Here is a 26,079-nt window from a genome sequence, read left to right on the forward strand (position 1 = left end):
AACATTGACATAACATAAGCTCTAGACACAAGCTTCGATCCAAATTAGTCTGGGTGAATGCTTTACTCTTATAAGAATTTATTCTTCGTATGAGTTTTTAGCAAATAACCCATGGGATACATACCTTATACCTTTATAGGGATTTATTCCTCGTATGGGTATAAGGCAGTGAATCCCCTCGAATTGAACTTGTTCCGTTCGAAACCTGTAATGGGTGAGGATCGAGGGTCTGGCAGCCCAAGAGGGCACCGATATCAAGGACAATTCGAGTACCCTTTTCCTGTTATAGCCAAAACTATGCATATAGTGAACCATAGAACGATCACCTTAGGTATAGTTATACCGAACCTCTTTCCATCTGTAGGTACCTAAAATAAGTGTACACGAAGGAAGAACGACTCTAAACCTTTTATTTTTTGCTTTTAGTTCGTATAATATATTTATTTTTCGAATAAAAGCATGCGAACTAGATACCACGCGGTTAGGATCATTTTCTCAAAAATAAATCATTGTGGGTAGAAAACTTGTCCGGGTAGGATTGTTATCTATTGAAAGCATGATCGACTAGATATCATGATTGGGTAGGTATTTTATTCATCTCCGAATAACATTTTTATCGTATCAAGTATCTTGCTTGTACTAACTCATTTTTCTCTTTTGTTTGTACTAACTCATTTCTTTTGCTTGTGTCACTTTTTCATCATTCTTTGCATTACATTGCATCGTCATGACATGATGCGAAAAGTGTTGATTCACAATGGGATATTCAAGAGAAAATATTCACAAGAAGAGGTAAAAGTTTTCAATCAACCAGTCTCATATACAGAAATGCATTGAAGGCTAAAAGGAGTTCAAAGTACCCAAAATGCGATTTGCTCAAAGATTGTGCAATATTCGGTAGATTCTTATCTACGATCATTCCAACAATAACAACCAAAGAGCGACACAATGCATTCAGCACTGCCGAGGCATTAATATAGTTAGTTTATAGAGCATTGAGGGGCATTAGTTCCAAAATACAAAGATTCGAGATGAAGCAGTGAGCCCGAAGATTGTGCAACATTCGAGACTGAAGTGATGATCCACTAATCCGAGGAGTAATCCAGCAGTCCAGCAGTAGAGCCTTATCTACGATCATTCCATCGTTAACCACTAAGGATCGATGCACTAACTTCAGCACTGTCGGGGCATTAATTAAATCGGATTATAGAATACTTGAGGGGCGTCATTTTCGAGGAAGAAGATCCGAGATGAAGCAGTGATCCATTTTAAACTCACAATCTAAGCAAAGGCATGTCTATAAAGTGGATTGTTTTGTAATGTGAAAATTTTTATTTCTGGTGAAAATTATTCTAAGATATTCATCGTTGGGATCAACATTTTTGCATCTGCATTTGCATATTTGCATTTTGCATCTGTATTTCATTTTTAAGCATTTTTACATGCACCATTCATAAAAACATGGAATCAATCAGCGGAAGATTCGATGAAGTGGTCCTAACCATGTTGAGAATAGAAGCAAGAAGTTGAAATCAGCACGATAGAAGCTTGTTCAGCTGATCGTAGGGCTGAGCCTTCCAGAATGATCTAAGAATAGAGTCCCTGTTCCCTGAAGTCCATGGTGTTGATATCACATAGGAAGCTCTAGATTTTTTGTTGAGAACTGTAAGGCATTGAAGCGCAAGATCCAGAATATGATGGATTCAAGGGCATGAACAATCGAAGATAGATGAGGGGCATTACATCTACCATTTGTACCGAGAGCATTGTTTTGTTTGAACTCGTTTTTGTTTTGTATTTAATGCGTGCTTAAATATTTTTAATCTTAATGACTGAATTTATGCTACATTCTAAGGTTAAATAGTTGAACGAATTTTAATTTTGAGTTCTTTGAATATCAAATGAATTACAAATTCTTTTAATTCTTCAAGAATTATAGATTTTTGACAAGATTATACCTTTCTTATCATGTCCAACCCCAAAATAAAATCTCTCAATTCTTTACCCGAAATAATTCATGGTCATTACTAAAGAACCAAAATTTGACATTACCTCTCTTTGAGATTTTGAACATTGCCTTTACCTTTTCGATACACAAAAAGCCATACATTTAGCTCTCGCTGAACCAATAAAGTCACATCATCATCTTCTTAGACGTAAAACCCACATTTTTCTACTAATAAAACCTAAGGCATTGAGTACATGATATTCACTTGAACATGAACCTTCCTACCAGAATAAACAATGTAGGGCATCTCGCATCAATCCAATTCCATTGACATATGAGGAATTGCTCCTAATGCCAGTTTAGAAGAACCTTGTGACTCCAATTCAATCCAAACTAAGAGAAACCCCATATCCTAAAGTCCATGATATAAACGTTGTATGCAACTATCATATTGGAAGCTCAGGACATACCACTGAGAATAGTGGGGCATTGAAGCGTAAGGTCCAAGATCTGATCAATTCAGGGGTATTGGCGTTCAATGTGTAATAGGGTATTCTGATCGGGATTCGGCTGGGGCATTCATCAAGAATTTTGTTGCATTCTCATGCATGTCATCTTGTTTGAATTTGTTTTTGTTTTATTCTTCTTATGTTTAAATGTTTGTAAGTCGCTTGATGTTCGAACATTTTAGATAAAATGCTTCCTTATGAGGAAATGAACACTGTGCAAATTTTAATCTTGAATTCTTTGAATATCATTTTAATTAAAAGCTTTTTAATAATTGAGGTTCTAATTCTTTGACAAATGACAAGATTGAACCCTGCAAAACAAGGACCCCTTGATCCTACTCCAGAGATACACCAAAATATATACCCTTCTCTTGCAGAGACCGAGCTAGTTTTCTCTTCACATGAAGAGTCAATCAAAGGGTTTGACTTTCAGGTATGTGTTAGGAGCGGACAAAATGGGGCAACTAGCACATGAGATTGCAAAACTAATTGGTTTTTACTTCTGTGAATGACGTTCAATGATGATCATAATCTTCTTAGATGGAATGGTCAAGTAGATGAATCTAGTTTAGGTCAGTTGCTTGGAAATTAAACTCTAACAATGAAATTTTCTGACCTTCAACAAACACCGAGAATATAACATGTTTTCCTCAACAAGCTTAAGAAATGGAATCCGTATACCCAAAATATATTTATATATATATATATTATATGTATACAATAAAAATGAGCTATTCCGCTAAAGCAATTGATTATAGAAGAAACTCGAAAGCCCTAACTTTATGAATAGATTACATTCAAACCATGACATTGATCGAGTACTTGGCAGTCCGGTGTATGCTCTACTGTTGTTGTCAAGTCGAAGACTTTGTGATGACATGAATCCTTCAGCTAGCTGAAAAAAGACAATTAATATATATATATATATATATATATATATATAAAGCTGAATTCAACTAGCTAAACATTGGCAAATTAAATCAAATTTACTAAATAAATGAGTTTTGGTAAATATGGACTAAGGGAGTTGAGGAACACCTGTTATAGTCGATCTCACACAAGCACTCAGAAATCTCATTTTTAGAACGATATTTCTGCACTACCTTGACTAGAAGAGTTTACCAAGCTTGAATAAATGGAAGATTTCAGAGAACTAAAACCAAAGTGTTTTAAAGAGTCTAGCAATTGACCATGCTAGTTGCGACATTTTGTCCGTTTCCAATCAAAATGCCAAACCAAGAAAGAGGTGCATGCCATGATCTTCAAGGTGACTGAATCTATGAAACAAACCTTAGAGTTTAGGTAGATAACCTTGAAACCAACCTTTCGATCTTGATATTTTTCAAAGATTTGCAACTATCCAAGATTAAAAGAGCAGTTGATTCTTTTGATATCCAATGAACTCTTGTTTATGATTTGTTTCAATTGTGAAACTTAGAAGGAGGCAGTATTTTTTCAAAACTCTTTTGATATTTTTCAGAAAATCCAAAAGAAGAAAAACATTTGCAAACAAGATAAGTTCTCCAGAAGTATCTTGGAATTCAATGAATATCTCTCCGAAGCTCAAGATCGAAGCTGGAGCAAAGTGAGCCAATTTTTGGGACAAAATTTGATGGGGCAAAGAAGTAACTTATCTTAGGTCGAGGTTTGCAAGAGTACACTCTGGTGGAATATAAAGAATGCACAACTATTGCACAAGAGGCGATCTCACAAATCTCTTGATAAGGCATCACATAACCTGAGTGAGAACATGAGAGCTGGGAGTCGAAAAACACTTCCAATATATGGGTACATAAGCTACTCCATCCGATCAGTGAACAACAAATAAATACCATACCTTTGACCAAACACAACAACATGAGACATTTTTTATCCTTTCTTCATTTAACCATTTCTCAAAGATAACATTGATATTGACACTTGTCAAATAGCTATAATTTATTGAAGGATTAACAATATAATTAATTCTTTGATATCCAATGAACTCTTGTTCTATGATTTGTCAATTGTAAAACCTTGAAAGGGACAATGTTTTCAAATCTTTAAGTAAACATTTTTCAAAACTCTTCTAACTGATATTTTCAGACTTTTGAAAATAAAAGAAGAATAAAAAGCTTTTCAAACAAGACAATCTCTCTTGAGTGGATCTTGATAGCTAACATGTGGCTCTCAAACATTAAGTTCATGCTTATAATCAGTGCTGAAGCAATCAACATCAAATACTGGGGCATCTTTGAAGATTCAACATCCAATGTTGGAGCATCTTTACATATTCAACATCCTGATGCGAACGATAAGATCTTCCGAAGGCATTTCCTCTACCAGTAGGAATAAACAAATTATCAGTATCCTTTGAGTTGTTTCTCTTGAAACAAATTGTCTCTCGAGACAGTTTCTTTAAAAACAAAAATCTTTGAGTCTGTTTCTCTGAAAACAAATTTTTGTCTCTTGAGACAATTTCTTTTGAGAAAAAAATCTTTGAGTTTGTTTCCTTTAAAAAATTATTTTGTCTCTCGAGACAATCTCTTTTGAAAACATCTATCTTTGAATCTATTTCCATTGAAACAAAACACCCATATTTGAGATCATTTCCATTGAAACAAATTTTGTCTCTCTTGAGGCAGTTTCTTTGGAAATACAAAATCTTTGAGTCTGTTTCTCTTGAAACAAAACCATTTTTGAGTCGTTTCCATTTAAACAAATTTTGTCTCCCTTGAGGCATTTTCTTTAGAAACACAAAATATTTGAGCCGGTTTCCCTTGAAACCATTATCCCTAAAGATGGCCTACCATCCTTATCACGTAGGAACCGTGCCATCCCCCGACTAGACCTCCTCATCACGTAGGAGCTGTGTCACCCCTAGATAACCAGCCGTCATCATCACGTATGAACTGAGTTATCACCCTTCTTAAAGATGGCTAGAACTCTTCATCACGTATGAGCTGTGTCATCCCTCGACCAGACCTCCTCATCATGTAGGAGCCATGTCACTCTTAGATAACCAGTCGTCCTCATCACGTAGGAACCGTGTTATCTACATTATCAATAAAGATAGCCAGAACTCTTCATCACGTATGAGCCGTGTCATCCTCAGACCAAATCTCCTCATCACGTAGGAGCCGTGTCACCCTTAGATAACCAGCCGTCCTCATCGCGTAGGAATCAAGTTATCACCCTTCCTAAAGATGACCAGAACTTTTCATCAAGTTTGAGCCGTGTCATCTCCCGACCAAACCTCCTCATCACGTAGGAGACGTGTCACCCTTAGATAACCAGTGTCCTCATCATGTAGGAACCATGTTATCTACCTTATCAATAAAGATGGCCAGAACTCTTCATCACGTATGAGCCGTGTCATCCCCTGACCAGATCTCCTTATCACATAGGAGCCGTGTCACCCTTAGACTATTAGACCTCTTCATCGGATATGAGCAGTATCGTCCCCAACAACAAACTTTATCCAATTTCTAAGCAAAAGAATGGGAGAACCAGACAAAAATGTGTTGTCTTGTCGTCTTTGCCCTATTCTTGTGCCCTATTCTTGTTAACACAATAATGTGCAAAGAGAGGCAGCTGTAGACCCCCATTTTTGTTCGGGTCTTTTCTATTTAATTTTATTATTATTATTATTATTATTATATTATTATTAATACAATATCTAATTACATTGTAATTTTTTGTTACATGCCCAATCCCCAAGCCCAAATACAACACCAGCAACCCAGGAGGCCAACCCAATTACAAGATCCAAGCACCAGACCCAGCTTATCAAACCGACCCGGATCCGACCCAAGGCCCAACTAAACTTTAATCCTAAATCAGAGGATAAGGTATCCAACCACCACCGCTTGGCCTTCCAGCATCCACCCAGGCGCATGTGATGCACGCGCCGCCTTGTCAGTTCCCTAATCGGCACGTGAGCCACCACCAAAAGCATCCTGATTTTTCTTCGTCAGTAATCCAGCCGAACAGTAACCAGACTTGCATCAAACAATTACCAAGTCAGAGAAACAGTGAACCAAATCAAAACCCACTAAAAAATATATTAAATCCCAAAAAATGGGGATTTCATCAGCAATATTCAGAAGCCCATAATCCTACCCCGAGAGATCATCATTCAACCTACCCAAATCAAACCATAAATAAACCATCAACAAAAAAAATAGGAGGATTCAAAACTAGGGAGGGATCATAAGAAAATTAGAAAGAAAGGGGGAAAACGAAAAAAGGGAAGATTGAGAGAAACATTCGGGGAAATAAAAAACAAGGAGGACAAAGGGGATTCGAAGAGGAAAAATATGAGAGAAAAACAAAAAAAAAGAAGGAAAAAGAAAGTGTGTTCGAGGGAGAGAAGGGAGAAAGACCTAGAGAAAACCCCAACAGAAAATCAACTTACCGTTTGGAAGACCTATATTTCTCCATCTGAGGAATAAAATTCTGCCATTATCGAGAGGAGCTTTGGAGGACTCCACATTGTCGGTGATGATGGTAGTGGCTGACTGGAGTAAGCGATGAGGGAGTTTTCCCTAAGAGAGCTTTTTGACTCTTTCTTTCCTTGATAGATGCGGCTGAGAGGGGCGAATAAAAGGGTTAAATGGAGATAAGGAAAACCTTATTTTGGGTTTTAATGAAACGACGCCATTCAAAAGCCGAGATGAGGGGAAGGTGTTGCGTTTTAGTTTGAAAAAGGATATTCGCTCACACAATCCTTGTAATTTGCATGATTCTTATTTAGATCATGAAATGAATATGTTTTTATTTTAAGTATCTGATTTTACTTGTATTTCATTTTGGTCATGAATCTCTTCCAGTTCATGTTTTTGTGACTTTTCGAATCATGTTCATATTGTTGATAATTTGCATTTTAGTCTTAAACTTTATTTATGGCATATTTTCACTCTTGGTACCTTTATTGCTTAATATTTTCGATGGTTGCTTCTATTATCATTAGTGTTATGGTTTAGTCTCTCTATTTATTATTAATACTATTTAGTCCTCCTGGTTACTATATATATATATATTCCTTATTTCTATTCTAGCCTTAAGGATTGCATGTTTTTATGGTGGCCATTTACATGCTATACTATATATTCATATATTATGGTAGATGAATATATTTTATGTACTATATTAGTAGTCCATTTTATGTACTATATTATATTGGGTAAATATTGATATATATATATATATATATATATATATATATATATATATATATATATATATATTGTTGTATACATTAAGTAGGCATACATACTTGTACACTATATTTGACACTTATACATTCATACATTTCGAGTCATTTTCGTTTGATAATATATTTCAACATATTAATTGGATTTTATCAAGAACAACGATTTGTAGAATGGGCGTGGAAAACATCGCTTGATCGAAGTGATGTAATCTGATACGACATTCGAACAAATGTGAACTTGAAATAAAATTGATTTTATTTTGCTAATAAATTCTTTTTATTTTAAGTTGAATAATGCGATGCATGTTACTAAATAGCGATTTATTTTATGTAAAGATTAATTTTCATTTTATATTCGATTCGGTTTTTTAATCAATGAGGAAAAATTCTTTTACTGATAAGAAATAGTCGAGTTAGCTTTCTCGATGGAGGATTGTTAATTTCGAGATTTCTTTTCGAGTTAAAGAATTTTCTCTAATTAATTATCGAAGAAAATTAATCAATGTTTGATAAGCGGATCATATTTTAACTTTATATTCGATTCATAATTTCTACCATTTACGACAACGTGTAAATGACACAATACCAATTTTGGGCGCTGTAGGGTGCTGATTCTTCCCTACGCGTAACCTACTCCCGAACCCATCAAATCGAATCTTTGGTAAACGCAGACCATTTTTGTCTTTAAAAACGATTTTTCTTAAAATTGTTTTTAAAAAAACGTTTGTATTCGACATACCTAATCCAAAAATCGATGGCGACTCCCTTTTAATTTAATCCAAATCAATTCATAAATCACCAATTTTTTCAAATAAAAGTCACAATCGTTTTTAAAATAATATTTAATTATTTTATAAAAAAAAATGGTTATGACATTTATAATATTATGATACTATTTAATTCTAATTTAAAAAGTTTTCTATAACCATATATATTATACATAGCATAAACCAACTTTAAGGGACTTGTTATTCTCCCTAGATGTCATAGGTTCGAGCACCAACATGAGTATAAGCGTTTATAGTTAATTGGTTAAGAGTCTTTAAACATATACTGTCTTGTATTTACCCTAGATGTATTTTAATTCTTTTAATTAGTGACTTATTTTATCAATTAATTTAATAAGTTTGATTAGCGTGCGTTCTAAATTTTAAAAATGTTATCTTTAAGATTAAACATTAATTTTTTTAGATAAAGTTTAAAATCTTTTTGTTCTATCAATAATGTCATTATTTTGGATGAGTCTAGAGCACACGTCATGCATCGAAACGCATCACTAATGTGACACACCGATGCACACCACTAATTAAATTATCTTTATTAAATAAGTATGAAAAAATATAATAACTTATCTATAATTAATCATTTATTACTATTTAGTTTAAAATTTAATGTGAATATAATTAAATTATATTTTTATTAAAAATTTTAATTATTTTAGAAATTTTTATTTGTTTAGGATTAGAACACTTAATTTATATAAGTTACATATTCATCCCAACAACAATCATCAAAATCAATCTCGACGATCTTATTTATCGTCGAAAAATAGTTTTCTTCAACCTACCTTGCCAACGAAGAGCTATATCAAGAGAAAACTGGTCTTTCTCTTCACCAAACGTCGTCCAGCTTGCAGCCGCCCTGCAACACTAATCTTGACATTCCCAGCTTCTTTAATGACACCAATAATCTTAGCTTCATCTTTCAGCTGCATTTCACCTACAGCAGATATCATCGCATCAACCGGATCAGCCTTAACCAAACTCTCATGATCATGGAGATCCCCCTGCCCAGAAAACAACATCAAACTAACAAAATAACACTACAGCAAAATGGGTTTATAGCGGCATTTTTAGCGGCGTTTTTTGAACAAACGCCGCAAAAAACCTAACTTTAGAGGCGTTTGTATACAAACGCCGCAAAAGATCTTACTTTAGTGGCGTTTGTATAAAAACGCTGCTAAAGATTAGTATTGTAGTGGCGTTTTTACACAAACGCCGGCATAGAATCGTTCTTTAGGGGCGTTTTTATACAAACGCCGCTAAAGACTCGTACTTTAGTGGCATTTTTATAAAAGCGCAGCTATAACTCATACTTTATTGCTGTTTTTATAAAAACGCTGCTATAACTCATACTTTAGTGGCATTTTTGTTTAAAAACGCCGCTATAGACTCGTACTTTAGTGGCGTTTTTGTTTACAAACGTCGCTATAGACTTGTACTTTAGTGGCGTTTTTATAAAAAAACGCCGCAAAAGACTCGTACGCTAGTGGCGTTTTTATACAAACGCCGTAAAAGACTCGTACTTTAGTGGCGTTTGTACCACAAATTTACAGTTTTAAGACCCCTTTAGCCCTTTTCCATTTTTTTCCCTTCACCTATTTTTTCATTCCCGCCGTTTACTCAAATCCATCTGCTGCTTCTTCTCCAATGGGGGGCTCTTCTTCTCAACGCTTCGTTCAAACAAATTCTCACTACAAAAAAGGTTGCAAATGCAAAGTTGTCTTCAGTCTAGAACTGTTTGGAATGAAGTTATCGAAAAACATTGCCCCATTTTTGTTGTTAATCGCGAGGTATTTGGCATGATATTCACTGTTTCTCTCCCTCACTGTCGAAGAAAGAAACCAAAAAAAAACTTGTTAGATATTTTCTTTTTTCTTTGGCAAATCACAGTGTATTCGAGGACTCTCATATTTGTCTGCAGAAATCAGGTTTAAGTTAAACCTCTCTTCCATATATAATTTTTTCTTCGCCTCTCATTATTGCCCTTTTCATTTGTATTCAATGTTTAGATTGAGATCCACGTAGTTATATCTGACTATCTATTATGTTCTAAATTATTATTTGATTTCTCCTTTAGATTATTGAGTTTTGCGTTTAGCTTCTGGACAGCGGTGATGTTGGGCGCTTTAAGGAGAAAAGTTACGACCGGAGGTTCATCAGCTTCGGTTAGAACTGTTAATCTCTTTTTATTTTAATTGTGGTTTGTTCAGCTAAAGGATAAAGCACTTGGATTTTATTGAATTGTTTTTTCCATTTCTTTTACAGGTATTAGGGAAGTCCTTGCAGGTGATTCGGCAGAGCGTTTCAGCATCTAGAGTGTCTTCAAATGTTGGAAAAGAGGTAAATAGTTCAGTTGAAATGGAATATGATTCGATAACCATGCTAGTGGTTCGGTTTCTCTTGAATTTTTATTGATGTCGTTATTTGTTGCTATTAAACCTTTAATTTATGTAGAAGATGTTTGGATTTTTATCATATTGGTAACCATTCTCACGATAATTAAATTTAAGTGTTGAACAGATTATGTTTCTTCAACCGAGGGGAATTGTCCATGTCCGCAACTTCTCTCATCTTGTTCTACTAGGTAAATCTTTGGCTTTGTTTTGTTCTCATTTTGGTAAAATTCTGTTGATTGTCATTGTTATTAATTGAAATTATTCTTCATTATTTCAGGCTCTTCTGCTGGCTTGACAAAGACAAGGTTAGTTGGTAGTGAACTTTTGTAACCCACATCAATTTTGGAATTGTACTGTCACTTGTTTGTCATTTCTTATCACGGTGAGGATATGAGTGAACTGCAGGTGATATGATATAGTTGATTAGCATATCTATCATTACCAGAAGGTCCATTTCAGTGTTAATTAGTCCACCTCATTTTTGTTTATCCAGAAACTATATTAGGCAGGGAAATTAGAAAGGAAATTCCAATGCCCGTACTTTTTTTGTTCTTTAGATCAGTTTACCGCTCCTTGGCACTTCTTTCCCCTGACAACTTTTCTTATGTGTAGGGATGTCATCTCTAGCATTCAGTCGGAGACTATCATGCAAAAGTGCAAGGCTTCTCTTCTGGCGATGGTATGATATGATCAACGTCCTCTATGATATTATTTTACCAAATGCCTATTAGCGTTTTTTCCTTGTTTAAACTGGTTACTATTAAAACATGGGTGTGGCATTTGGGGTTTTGTTTATTTAGTTCTGTATAATCTAATTGTTCATTTGATGAGCAATTTATCTGGATTAGACCATTGGCAACTAAGTACTATCAAGCTCATTTAGCAGTTAGCAATAGGGCCGGCTTACCAAGAGGTACTAGGTCAGGCAGTATGTCAAAATAAGAAAATAATCTTAACCCGGAGGTTGTTTTTTAAATCTTCTCGTAAAAGTGTGAATGCAGTAGTATGGAGATTTTGGGTGTAATTTTGTCGTATAATGAGTTGGTAACACTATTGTGGTACTAGACTAGCAGGTCCTTGGCTTCCACGTTTTTGTTTCTGCTTGGTACAACCATATATTCCTTTTCTATGTTAGTTTAAAATTTTTATTAACTTCCACATATTACTTTTGGTGAAGGTGATCTGGTTGATGTTGTTTAAATGAACAATTATGGAGACAAGTTATTTGTTTCATCTTACTGTATTTGAATATTGATCTAATTCTTATAAATGATATTGATGTAGATGGTTTCCTTTCTTGTAAAGTAGAGCTTGCTATGAAGGTTGTGCCAATCTTAAAGCAGCATTTCTTGTCACAGGAACAGTGCGGAAAATGGCCTTGAAAATGGTTGCAGACAAAGAAAAATGGGAGGAGTTACAGAAGTTGAATCTCCAAGAAAATTTGGAATAGCTTTTAGGCCAGGAATCCAGCCAAATGCCATTTGTAGCTTATATTATATGCATACTAATTTATTTTTCTTTCCATATGTGGACTTGAACTCAATATTTTCGATGTAATGAACATCAAAGCATATTACATTTATTTTAATGTTTATAAATTTTAATTTATTTGTTGTTAAAATTTATATAAAATTACATGATATTGAATTTAGGTGATGTATAACAAAAATGAAATATGAAAAATATCAATTAATCTTAGCTAAAGAATGGTAATTAGCGGCGTTTGTATCCAAAAACGCCGCTATATATCTGACCTTTTGTGGCGTTTGTGTCCAAAAACGCCGCTATAGGTCTGACATTTTGCGGCGTTTGTGTCCAAAAACGCCACTATAGGTCTGACCTTTTATGGCGTTTGTTCTAAAAACGCCAGTATAGGTCTTATCTTTTGCGGCGTTTGTATCCAAAAACGCCGCTATAGATCTGACATTTTGCGGCGTTTTTTTCTAGAAACGCCGCTATATATCATAACTTTTTGCGGCGTTTATTCCAAAAACGCCGCTATAGATGTCGACCTTTTACGGCGTTTGTTCAAAAAACGCCGTAATAGATATTGACCTATTGCGGTGTTTTTTGTTCTCAAACGACGTTAACTTTAGCGGCGCTGGTATTGCCAGCGCTTCTTGCGGCGTTTTTCCTATCGCCGCAAATACTTTTAGCGGCGCTTAAAAACGCCGCTATAAGACTAAAAAAGCACCGCTAAAACTCAGTTTTGCTGTAGTGTAAGACCATTAACAAAACATAACAACTTCTAGCATTACGAGTCAAAGATGTCTGGACAATGGAACGACGTTATGAACCATCAGAACCAATCAGGGTCAAGCAATGAAAGCTGCTTTCATGCCTTTTAACAATTTGTATATCAGCTCCAACACGATCGATCTAACTTTACATAGTGATCAGGTGCATTCGTTTGACAAATTTAGGGAAGTTTAATAACAAAGTTGCATTTGGATAGCCTGGAAGACGAGGATGGCGATTTCTGGTACATTGCTCTGTAATATATTTTTCCAGTGCTACGCTCGTTCAATCAGTTTAGAAAGAGTGACTGGAAAAGTTGTTGTACGTTCTGGATATAGATCATGCTCAAAATGCTGCTTATACTGGGTAACAAAATCTACATGTTTGTTCGCTTAAGCAATGTCTCGAGTTATATTCTTTGTATACGCAGAAAATCCCTCAGGTTTACGAGGTGGGTCTGTCCGAATTAACAAGGGCGAAATCTTGGAACCAGGAAGACAACAAAAAAAAATCTACATGCTTGTTAACAGAATCCACAAAGAATCAAGCCTAGAAAACTACAAAGAGACTGATCTTGAAAATATTGAGTGAAAAAGCTTGAATAAAAAACATGGAGAAGATAAGACAATTTAGTATTATTTTCTGAAAACTTGAAAAGAAAAATGAGGGTTTGAGTGTTTAGAGTTTCAAATTTCTATTATATTCAAAGCAAAAGGTTTTAACATTAATTTTCTATCATTTGGTGAAACGAATAAATGCTGTCAGCTTGTATAGAGCATAAAGCCTTTTCATTTCATTAAACTGGTTCAGATCACCGACAATGGAAAACACATGGAGTAGGCAACGTCTATCCACGTCAAAAGAAGCTGGAAATGTCAAGGTTAGTATTGCAGAATGGCTACGAGATAGGCGACGTTCGGTGAAGAAAAAGATTAGTTTACTCTTGATATAGCTCTCCGAGGATAGTATATGTTGAAGAACATAATTTTCCCGCCATGAAGAAGATCCTCGTCAATAGATTTTGATGGTTGCTGCTGGGATGAATATGTAACTTATATAAATTAAGTGTTATAATCCTAACAAATAAAAATTTCTAAAATAATTATAAGTTTTAATAAAAAAATATATTTTAATTATATCCTAAATTAAATTATAATAAAGGATTAACTATAGATTAGTCTTTATATTTTTCACATATATTTAATAAAAATAATTTTATTAGTAATCTATATCGGTATATGTTTTAGTTTGCAACGTGCACTCCAAAACTTTCCCATTTTGATCCATATTCTTTTTATACATTTTAGAACAAATAAAAAACTTCTACGTAATTGGAACTATTAATCAATAAATTATTAACATTTTAAACTAGTAGAATTTTTGTTTTAAAATAAAATATTGAGAGCTAAAATAGTTTTAAAAAATAATACTTTGAGATTAATTTGATAGATTAGAAAGCACAGAGCTGAAGTAGCCTTACCAAGCTCTTTAGCCATTAGGGTTGAGGAAGACGAAAGACTCAAGCCAGGAACAAGCTCCTCTTTCTTTCTCTATCAGACTTGGTGAGTTTTGGGAATATATTATTTATTACATTCTGCTGTTTTTTGCCAAATTTTTTGAACATTTTACTGTTTTGTATGTTTCAGCTTCGAATTTCTCATCATGTCTTGGTGCACAATTGAATCCGATCCCGGTATTTCCTTTTCTGATTCTCTCTCTTACTTCTTTTTATTTAAAATTTATCTTTATGCTTTTGAATTACTCTTAATTATAAGGTGAGCTTCTTTCTTATTCATTTAATTTTTTCTTCGTTTTTTTATTTTTTATGTGTTGCGTCAAGGTTTTCAATTTCATTTTTTGTACATTTGATAAAGTTTTAAGAGGGGATAATCTTTAGGGCTCAGTCGTATATGTAATTGGGTGGTGAAATTTTTTGTTTTCATTTTTCTTTAGTTTTTTGTGTATAATATCTTCATTGATCTAGAGATATTTAGGGGAAATGAATAAGTGAATGGGGAATTTTATTTCCTTCTCTGAAAATTGTAGCAGAGGGAGTTTATAGGCCTATTCTTAGGAAAAGTGGGTACCCATCCTAGAGGAAAATTTTCTTCAAGTTTTTCTTTTTTTGTTTCCTTTTACAGTTTCATTTTTTTTCGGAATTAGGGGAAAGGGTTTTCTGTAGTTTAGATATTATTTATAATTCGTCAAAGCATAGGGGATGTTATAGGTTTCATGGAAATCTATATTTGAGAAGGTTACATGCTTTTAGTAATTTCTTCTAGTAAATGGTGTGATTCAATCTGTGGGTGGGTGGGTGTGCTGCAAGGGGTGTTAGTTTTAATTTATATGGTCAATGATGGAAAATCCAGGGACAAGAAGTTAAAAGAGAATGCAAGGAATATGATTTTGTGTATTATAGAAGAAATAATCGTATAATGACTATTGCAGGGTGATTTGGGTGAATATTTTGTTAGGATTGTTTTATAGGATTGCTATTAATGCCTTATCTAATGTTCCTCAGAGGCATACAACTTTTTTACCTCTTCTTTCGGTAATTTTGTGGATAATGCTTGGAGGTATTAGCTCCTATGCATCATCCCTGTAGAGAACAAGCATAAGCTCCATTGGTATCTGGTTTTTTTTCTCATGGTGTTAGATGATTGGACTGTCGTATTCTATTCTTTAGATGCTTATGATCTTCCAAGTACAATATAGTACATGCATGTTATACCTGGAGGAATTTAAAATAATAATAAAAAAAGAATACTGATGTTTAGTTCATGACAGTGCTATTAGCCACTTCCTGATTTTTAAAGATGCTCCTTACTGGTTGCCAGTGATTAGAGATTAAACTTACATTTTTCCAAGGGCTATCATCAATCCTTTGGTGGCCATATAACCTTTACAGAGGCTTAACAAAGGCTAGTTCAGACTGGATTGTGAGATAGTTTTTTATTTAAAAAAAAATTATTTTCACTACTTGTATGACGCTTTCAGCATTAACTTGTGTTCTACTATCGTTTTGGCATATGACTTGTAATGAATATCTGTTAAGATTGAAAATGTTAAAATCTTGCTGCACCAAATAATTAATTGTCTTAGTACTCTTATTTCTTACTTTAGACTGCCATGCTTTCTTAATGATATGTTTTGTGATTTAAGCTTAACAATTTTGTTTTCTGCCATATCCTCCAGGTGTTTTTACAGAACTTATACAGCAGATTCAAGTTAGAGGAGTACAAGTAATACTTTTCTTTTGTCATACTTGGATCCTTATGTTTGTCTTGTAGCTTTGCTTTTGATATATTCTGATTGTCATATTAGATGCATATATACTGATCCTGTCAAAGTTCTTTTAATGAAAAATGAATCTATCAGATTCTAGGTTAATTACCTTGTATGTGTTCTGTACTTATCTATTTAAGCCATGCCATTTTCATTGTTGTGGAAGGTATGTTGATTGTTTTATGCATTCGTTTGGAGCCTTATAACTATGTCAATTATATATGGGTGAAAAGCATATGGGTTCCTGTAACATAGCCCCATAAACTTCCAGTTCTGTAAAGTTGTTCTTTGTTCAGTAAAAACTTAGTTAATTACTGTTGGAAGAGATGAGTAGTAATAGGAGGGAATGAAAACTCAAATTAGCAAATTAGTTCTTGTAGAACTCTTAATAGCTTAACGTTTTATGTGAAATCAACTCTACGTATTCTAGCAACACTGAGAAATATAAATAGGCTCCCATTGATTTTGTTAACTTTCTTGTCCAAATGGATTGGGATTCTTGAAATCAATAAACTTTGAGATATATTAAGGTTAAATTAGCTCCATTTAAAACCTTCACAATTTAACTAAACCCGAAACAATACCCGACGGACCATAAAACTAAGCCCATTCCAGAAAACAGAAAACCAAATTCTTTGATAAGCTGATAAATTATACTTTAATGTCTTAGTAGTCACCAAGGGTGTATTCCTTGGATCGAAAGGACTTCTTTGACAATACAGAAGCCAATGTAATAGCCTTTGATTTCCAAAAGTGATGAACTCTCTCTAACATTGCATTGATGAATCATTAGCATGCCTTAAAGCTGCTATATGAACTTGTTTAATTAGATCCTACTTAATTGGATCAGGTTATGTAGGCATTGAATAATATTGTAACCAGTGCCATCAGTATCCCCTACCTTTACTATTTTGTTGTCTTGTGCCCTTGTATTAAACCCTGTGTACAGCTATTATTTGAGCAAGTGTTTGGGGTTGTGTGCATATTATTTTTTGTCTGAGTTAATTTTATGTGTAATATACTATTATAGTTTGTGTTTCATTGCATTCTGTAAACTGTCATGATGAATTGTGTCTTATCAGGTAGAGGAATTGTATTCATTGGATCTCGATTCTCTGAACAATCTCAGGTCAGTTCTTGCTTGGTACTGGCCATTTCGCATTTCAACGTTTGAATTTCTTCCTTCATAACTGCCCTTTCCATAATAGGCCTGTGTATGGGTTGATTTTCCTTTTCAAATGGCGCCCGGGGGATAGAGATGAATGTCTTGTAATTAAGGACCCAAACCCTAATTTGTTCTTCGCTAGCCAGGTTGGTTTCAATTCAATTCACTAATATCCAGTCTGATATATTTGCAAAAGTCTTCTAAAATTATTTTTTTCTACATTTTTTGTAGGTCATCAATAATGCTTGCGCCACACAAGCTATATTGTCTATTCTCATGAACTGCCCTGATATTGACATTGGCCCAGAACTATCAAAGTTGAAAGAATTCACTAAAAACTTCCCTCCAGAACTCAAGGGTCTTGCTATAAATAACAGTGAAGCCATTCGTGCCGCGCATAATAGTTTTGCAAGGCCCGAACCTTTTGTTCCAGAGGAGCAGAAGGCTGCTGGGAAAGATGACGACGTCTACCATTTCACTAGCTACATACCAGTTGATGGAGTACTCTATGAACTCGATGGGCTGAAGGAGGGACCCATTAGCCTTGGTAAGTGCCCTTCTGGCCAAGGTGACATGGAATGGTTGAAGTTGGTACAACCAATAATCCAAGAACGAATACAGAGATATTCCCAAAGTGAAATAAGATTCAATCTCATGGCAGTTATACAGAACAGGAAAGAGATGTACACTGGTGAACTTAAGGAGCTCCAGAAGAAGAGGGAACGCATCTTGCAGCAGCTGGCTACCATACAAACCGAAAGACTGACAGACAAACCCAGTTTTGAAGCACTAAACAAGCAACTTTCTGAAGTGAATTCAGGGATTGAGGGCGCCACCGAGAAAAATTTTGACGGAGGAGGAGAAATTCAAGAAGTGGAGAACTGAAAATATCCGTAGGAAACACAACTACATACCCTTCTTGTTCAACTTCCTTAAAATTCTTGCTGAAAAGAAGCAATTGAAACCGCATATCGAGAAAGCCAAGCAGAAGAACAGCCGCTCCAGGTAAGAATGCTTTTCTTTTGTTGTTGCTTTTTATTTAATATTCTTGGTTGACTGGTTTTTTTCTTTTAATTTGTTCATCTTCATGCTTTTTTCCGCACACTTGAGAGTATAAGTTTATTGTGTTATTAGTTAGTTTGTTTGAGTCTTAAATGCTCGTTCCTGAAAATGAAATCCCCTAAATGATATTTATTTTAGGCATAATGCTAAAAATAACCCCCAATGTTTATCAAAATGATCATTTTGGTTCCTATTATTTTTTTTGGAGCATTTTAGCCCCTAGTATTTCACTTTGGGGAAAAAAACTCTCTCAATAGATGAAAATTATTACTTAATACACGATTAATGCTACAAATAGGAGTCATTTTTAACCTAAAATGATATGTTGAGGATTAAAATGTTTCAAGAAAAAAAAAGAACAAGGGACAAAGTGATTATTCTATTAAATATTAGGATTTTTCCTCCTAAAATGATGAAATGTTGGGGTCAAGATGATTCAAAAAACAAAATAGGGGATAAAATAACCATTTTGATAAACGTTGGGGTTAATTTTGGCATTATGCCTTTATTTTATACTTGAACTTTCATTTTTTGTATATTCATATGCTATTTTTTTGTCACACTGTCACGTCTGAGACATGACAATTGAGATGTTAACATATGGTAAAATTATTTAAAACTAAAAGAATTATAAAAAAAAGTATCACTTAATATGTAGTCTTACAGATTAAGGGGAGTATTGTTTTTTTTTTTTAAATCTTAGGTTTAAACAGTTACACAAATACGATATTGTATTATCTCAGACTATTTAAAAAAATACAAATTTATTTTCTCAATTGAAGAAACATCCATTAAAATCCCAAAGGCAGTGTCTTACCACAATAAAGGACTTTTGCCCCACCAAGATCCAATTGGCTTACATTTTCATAGTTTTTACCTAAATATCGCCCAACAAGAAAATTAATATTCATTTCAACATCTATTTTTGATTAATTGTAAGTATGATTTTTTATAAAATGTACCTTCTCTCAATGTGACAATCCAGTCAGTAACTTACATGTACAAATGAAAAATGCTTTTCATAGGAAAAACGTATTTCTAATAGAAAATTTAAAAAAATCAAAATAAGGCATAAAAAAATAAAACCAAAATTTTTATAACATTGCGAAAATATTTACGATAATTAAAAAATGTGGTATTACAAAAAGAAGATAATAATAATAATAATAAAAATAATAAATAAATAAATTAAAGATGATATTATTTAGTGATGAGTTCTTCATGAATGAGTTTCACATAATGGTGGTCATCTATTTCGTGTAGAATTTCTTCGGATTAATCTCTCTTTAACAGGACTGCCATCATCAATATTTTCATAATCTTTGCCGACATTGTGTTCAATTTTGTCCTCATCAATGTGTGTTGTCGGTGTCGACAATGATATAACGAAACGAATGTGAAGATGTACGATCAACAATATCACCTCTTAATGAGAACTGTGAAAAATCATAAAAAAAATGACATCATCAGTTGGAATGGTTGGACTATATATGCGGTGACAATGAAAGAGTAGCACCCGTCAAGCACGATATATGAGTCAAATGTCGGATTCGCTATTACAAGTGTGTAATAAAATTATGGTTGACTTGGCACAAATGAAACATAATATGATGTGTATTACTTCGGTACCATCGACGATGTATGATGTGTTGTTTCAAATGGTGTTGTTGTGGATGAGCCGAAAAGGTTCACTCTTCCTAAATTAGTCGAGGGACGATGATGTTATGTCAATGGACGTCTGTCCCTACAATGATGAATAGATTCAGTTCGTTCCTCATCAAACAATAGATATAGCTCTCTGTGTTGTATGAACTATATAGCTCTCTTTGTTGTATGAACTATCTCATGTAATCACTTGAAACTTCTATATTAGGGTCCGGAAGATATGTCTATCGAGAATATGATAATATTGTGTCTCCCACATTGCTACACTCGATGTGCTTTCTCCCTCAATCAACATTTTTTTCCCCTCATTTGTCAATATTGTGCAAAATGTTTAAGTCAATGGTTAGTCTTGAAATAAACTGTGTGAAATAAAAATGACAAAACACAAGGTCACTCGAATGTCATACGTCCAATGGACCACTCAATTGAGATGGGATGCAAGCATTCAATCCTATATTTAAATAGGGCATCCATTGAAACTATAAAAAAATAATTTTATTACCAAAACATTTATTAATGAGGTTCTAGTTATCATGATAATAATATAAAGATTTTAATTATTAAAAGTATACCTCTAATCGTGATTTCTGTTCGATCAATAACTTGATTTCTCCAAGTTTGTCCAGGATATCGCGATGACTTAAAGTTGTTGACCATCTATTTAACATGAGAAAATACTTTTAACTATATATAAAAAATTATTATTCAAATAATACTTCTTTACGCATCAAATAAAAAGTAAGACTACTAAAGTGTGAGAGAAAATATAAATGGATCATCAATACGTAGACAGAGAAAAGAGACATGTGATACCACGTCCAAGATTGTAAAAGAAATAAGAATCCACCAATAATATTTTTTTGGGTTGATTGCACAACACATATCTCTAAAGAGAAATGTTAAAACCATTCATCTCCAACTAAATATGTTTACTTCTCTAAAATCTATGAGGTGACGCAATAATATTTCATGTATTTGGTTGTAGAATTTGTCGAACATCAATATTCTTCCTTGTAGGAAATCGAGGTAAGGAAAACACAATAGATTTTTTTTTAAACTCGATCATTCTATGATCTCATGCATATCATACTAACTACGGTAAATAAAGTCGTGAGATTACCTTAATCTCTGGTTCGAAAATCCTTTTGTGTTGTCTCTGATTTTCTTTTGATCTTTAAAGTACTGTCTTTTTGAAAGACGATCACCCTCTACAAGTATTCACACGCGATTGAATCAAAAACGATTAATGAAAAGGCTAGTTCCAATTTTTTGGAAATTATATTTTTGTGGTTTTGGATTTTAATGACCGGAAAAATTATCCACATACCCTAAGCACACAAATATATATATATATGACTTAATTAGGGTTAATATTAATTCTTTATTATTATTATTATTATTATTATTATTATCATTTTTAATTTAAAACTCTTTTAAATTCAATAATAATATAATTATTATTTATCTAAAACACTTTTAAATAAAAAAATATAAAACATATCTCTTATCTGATAAGAAATTCAAATTCATCCAAATCCTAATATTATTTAATTACATAATTTATTTAATATTATTTCTAAATTAAATAAAGAAATAATAATAAATAAAATATTATATCAAAAGAATACAAATTTAACTTATTTAAATTCAAATAATAAATAACATTTTACAATATAATTTAAAATAATCTTATTATCATAAATTATCATTTATAGTAATAACCACGACCATTCTTATCCATTCTTAGGGTGCGATCTTATAGGTTCAATTAACGTTGACAGTAGATAAAATCATATTTGATCCTATGCAATTTATGTCCTAATACTTTTATCTCACGATATCTTGATAGAATATAAGGCATAGAAAATGTCAACCTTATATCACTCCATCTTCTGTTTCTCGATACTCAATTGATCTAACTAAATAATTAAATTTGATCTCTATCAACTTATTTAAAACTGACCATGCATTTCTCAGTCTCAATCATCAGGGGCCCTAAGATATCTCTCTTATGATAAAAGGGATAAATTTTATCTTAATCTTTTACATCTGACTACATGATTTATGTCATGTTCAAACATAACTTTTATAATTTTCCGATTAAGGACAATGATTGATTATGTCAAAACATAACAATCATCATGTTGAGAACTGTAGTAACTTCAAGTCTAAGGATTTAATAACAAAACTGTTTGAAATATATATATATATATATATATGTATATAACTTTAACCCATGTATTAATCTCAAAATGAGTCAATCCAATATTTGTTATCAACAAATACATATGAATTTGATTTGAATTTCTTTCACATATTCATCTCATGAATATCTATCAAATTTTATACCAGTCTTATTTTACTATTGTTCCCACAATAATAATTGATTAGGAATATTTAGAATAATCAACAATATTATTCAATAATATTAATAATAAAATTACACGCAAATAATAATAATGAAATCAATAATCAAAATATTACGTCCATACAATATGCTTAGGGGACTAATGCTAACACTCCTATGATCCGTAAAATATAAGCATTTACAAATGTTTGTGTCTCCTCTTCGAAACAGTCTTCGTCCAACTCATTAAAGTTTCGTTAGAGCTATATTAATGAGATTCAACTATCGTTGAACTGATATAGGACTTTCTTAAGAAAGTTTCAGCACGGAGCATCCCGGTTATCAACACTCCTACAAAGTCGCAATACATTCATCAACTAGGAGTCCTAACAAGAGTGAATCGTCTACCCAAGCGATAGTGTGCTCCTGACAGGGAAGATGAAATGTATCTCTAGTCTCAACCTCTCGATGAGTGCATAAATAAGTGTTGGTTAAAATTTACAATCTCCGAACAATCGAGAGACTCACTCAAATCAAACTAGATTAAAAACCTCATAGTGTGAGCAAGAAGAGATTGTTTCACATTGTAAATAAACACTTTAAGAATACGATCCTCATCCTGTTAATTTGAAATAAATAAGTTAAAAAATATAATATTAAATAATTAATAAAAAATAATTATTAACTGAAACTTAACCAAAAGAAGTTACCATATGCGGTTGATAAGCCATAAAATATTTTACATCTGATCTAAGCATTTCTATTTGTAACTATAAAATATATAAAATGATTATTAACTACAAAAAGTATTCAAAATATTATTGTAGACATGTAATTTCGTCCGACCCGAATGAGACCCAAACCGGTCCAGAATCTAGATCCGACCCAGTAGTATTAGGGTTTTAAGACCCTAAATCCAACAGCTACCAACAACTTTCATCTCCTCTGTTCCAGCGCCGTTCAAGTTGCATACCGCCAACATCCCTGAAAATCTCTGCACCAAATCAACAACAATATAACTTATTCAACCCAACCCCAAAAAATCCGGGGATAATTCCACTATCCATAACCAAAAACAACCATCATATAAAAAACCGGGCATTCGAAGCATATAAAAGGGGAGAATGGAAAAGAAAATGGGGGGGGGGAGACAGAGTTTCCAGCAGAGAGAAGAGAAAGGAAAGAGGGTTATCTACTGAAATGGCGGAGGTAAGAGGAGCTTTGCTTAAGCACCTGAGGGTGAACACAACGTCCTTGTCCCTGCTTCGTTACCCAAATCCTACCCGTAACGGCCTCTTCACCCTCACCGTCAACGCCATACGGCGCAGTTTCTTCGATGAGGTCATGGGCTCCTTCCTTGACAAATATGAGGTTACCGATCGCGTCCTCTGCGTCGTCAAAAACTTTCAGAAAGTTGATCCTTCCAAGGTTAGCCCAACTGCCCATTTTCAAAAGGATCTTGGGTTAGATAGTTTCGACACTGTGGAGGCTGTGATGGCCCTAGAAGAAGAATTTGGGTTTGAAATACCTGATAACGAGGCAGACAAGATCAGTTCAATCAATTATGTTGTTGAGTTCATTGCTTCTCACCCTCAGGCAAAGTAGAGGTGAAATTGTGGAATTCTACTCTTCGTCTTTATTTTCATTTTGTTCTCACGAGACTTGAAACTGCACTGGGTAATTCCCTAATCTCCCCTCACAGAAAAATGCCTGTAGTTCCATTTGATACCGAGTGCTTGTATTGAGGAGGATTGTTTTTTATATTTTTTGCTTCAATGCTGCTGTTCCAATTCATAAAATGTTTCAGATTTTTAGTGGGAAGTTATGTATGGTTGTGATTTAAGCTTTTTTTTGCTTTACTTTACTTCATTTCCATCAAAAGTTCATGATAAGAATTTGGGTGATTTGACTAAACTGATACATTTTCATCGAAATTCTCCTTTTCTAATACTCTTTGACCAATATTTCCTGAAGTAGCACCCTTTCGGCTGAGGTGGCACAAAGGCGCATCCCGGGGACGCGTTTTACCTGGGTTTATACTGCTGGGATGCCACGCATGTAAGGCGTATCCCCAGGGATGCACTTTTATGGGGTTTTGCTGAGTCGGATGCCACGGGGGTAAGGCGCATCCCCGGGGACGCGCCTTCCATTAAATGCCATAAATGCCCATCCGTTTTTCCCCTAACTACCCCTCCTCATCCCCTATATAAACCCTCTCAAACCCCTCATTCTTCACACCAAAATCATATTCTCCTCTCTTATATAACTCAAATTCTCCAACTATTTGAGTTTTAAATTTATTATTAGTGGTAATAAATTTATTTTTAAGTTGGTATTTTTTAAAATAGTTTTTATATTTTATAGTAATATAATTATATAAATATTATTTTTTTATTAAAATAATATTTATATAATTATTATTTATTTAAATTTATTAATTAATTATTTTTTGTGCTAATTATATATTTTTTTGTCTACAATTATAATGGAAAGTGAAATGCTACTGCGATTGGATGCAAACCATATCTCCAGACATTTTAGTGATATGGTAATATTTTTTTATAATTAATGTTAATATTTATTATTATTTTTAATTTAAATTTAGAATGAATTTATATTAATTATAAATTTTTATAATGCATGCTATTTAGGAAACTGATCGTATTTTAGAGACTTTTATTAAAAACCCACGTATACCGACACCACAACTTATTTTGTCATATTTGTCTTCTACCGGGTTCGGGTATATTGCAACAATTATTGACGGTTGCAAACTCGAACCTGTCCTAATTTCTGCATTGATTGAGAGGTGGAGGCCCGAGACACACACATTTCATCTTCCATGTGGAGAGGCTACAATTACATTGGAGGATGTCTCTATGCATCTGGGGCTTCCCATCGATGGGAATATTATGTGTGGTATAGCGAATGGTGATTGGCAGTCAATGTGCATGGAGTATCTTGGAGCTACTCCGCCAGAGTTTAATGGAGGTAGAATAACTTTATCATGGTTGAAAGCTAATTTTGAAGTTCTGAATGAAAATGCTTCAGATGATGAAGTAAAGGCATGTGCTCGGACTTATATTCTACGAATCATTGGAGGAATATTGATGCCCGACAAATCTTGCAACCAGGTGCATTGTATGTGGTTGTGGCATCTGATTAATTTTGATAAAGCTGTAAGATATAGTTGGGGCGCTGCAGTTTTGGCATTTCTCTTTAGAGAAATGTGTCATGCAACAAATTATAAGAAAACTACTATCGGTGGATGTCTTCTGCTTTTGCAATCATGGGTGTGGTTCCGCATGCCTTTCTTATGCCCGATCGTCAATGAACCATACGTATTCCCCTTTTTATTGAGGTAATTTTCGAACTAAATTTTGGTTTAAATATTTTTAATTAGGGTGTATTTAGTTTATATATTTTCATAGGTGGTCGATGAAAAGAAAGAACCATAGAGATATACCTACAGGACTAGAGGAAATCCG

General features: G+C 33.7%; 2 protein-coding genes and 1 pseudogene across 3 annotated transcripts; all 3 read left to right on the forward strand.

Moving 5' to 3' along the window:
* The first annotated feature begins 5,957 nt into the window (after window positions 1-5,957).
* LOC120188065 (acyl carrier protein 2, mitochondrial-like) lies at window positions 5,958-24,279 on the forward strand. Of its 2 annotated transcripts, none has more exons than XM_039191599.1 (2): window positions 5,958-5,962; window positions 23,748-24,276. In XM_039191599.1, exon 2 carries the CDS (start codon window positions 23,792-23,794, stop codon window positions 24,194-24,196), a length of 405 nt encoding a protein of 134 aa, XP_039047530.1. In that variant the 5' UTR covers window positions 5,958-5,962; window positions 23,748-23,791; the 3' UTR covers window positions 24,197-24,276. The 2 variants fall into 2 exon arrangements, with proteins under 2 accessions (XP_039047530.1, XP_039047532.1); XM_039191601.1 differs by lacking the exon at window positions 5,958-5,962 and adding an exon at window positions 6,785-6,795 and having other exon boundaries at window positions 23,748-24,279.
* LOC120188003 lies at window positions 10,320-12,211 on the forward strand. Its single transcript, XM_039191570.1, has 8 exons — window positions 10,320-10,361; window positions 10,511-10,598; window positions 10,699-10,773; window positions 10,954-11,017; window positions 11,107-11,134; window positions 11,442-11,508; window positions 11,661-11,742; window positions 12,114-12,211. The coding sequence occupies exons 2-8, from the start codon at window positions 10,548-10,550 to the stop codon at window positions 12,209-12,211; spliced, it is 465 nt and encodes a 154-aa protein (XP_039047501.1). The 5' UTR covers window positions 10,320-10,361; window positions 10,511-10,547.
* Window positions 14,499-18,553, forward strand: LOC120188064 (annotated as a pseudogene).
* Window positions 24,280-26,079: the final 1,800 nt, after the last annotated feature.

Source organism: Hibiscus syriacus, unplaced genomic scaffold (genome assembly GCF_006381635.1).
Source record: "Hibiscus syriacus cultivar Baekdansim isolate YM2019G1 unplaced genomic scaffold, ASM638163v2 tig00116937_pilon, whole genome shotgun sequence".
In the NCBI taxonomy this organism is placed as follows: domain Eukaryota; kingdom Viridiplantae; phylum Streptophyta; class Magnoliopsida; order Malvales; family Malvaceae; genus Hibiscus; species Hibiscus syriacus.

Bases quoted from the DNA above. Each gene is read 5' to 3' on its own strand.
- LOC120188003 (XM_039191570.1), top strand. From the start codon at position 10,548: ATGTTGGGCGCTTTAAGGAGAAAAGTTACGACCGGAGGTTCATCAGCT. The intron at 11,018-11,106 runs GTAAATCTTTGG...TCATTATTTCAG, and splicing joins CTCTCATCTTGTTCTACTAG to GCTCTTCTGCTGGCTTGACA. The intron at 11,743-12,113 runs GTACTAGGTCAG...ATATTGATGTAG, and splicing joins TAGGGCCGGCTTACCAAGAG to ATGGTTTCCTTTCTTGTAAA.
- LOC120188065 (XM_039191599.1), top strand. From the start codon at position 23,792: ATGGCGGAGGTAAGAGGAGCTTTGCTTAAGCACCTGAGGGTGAACACA.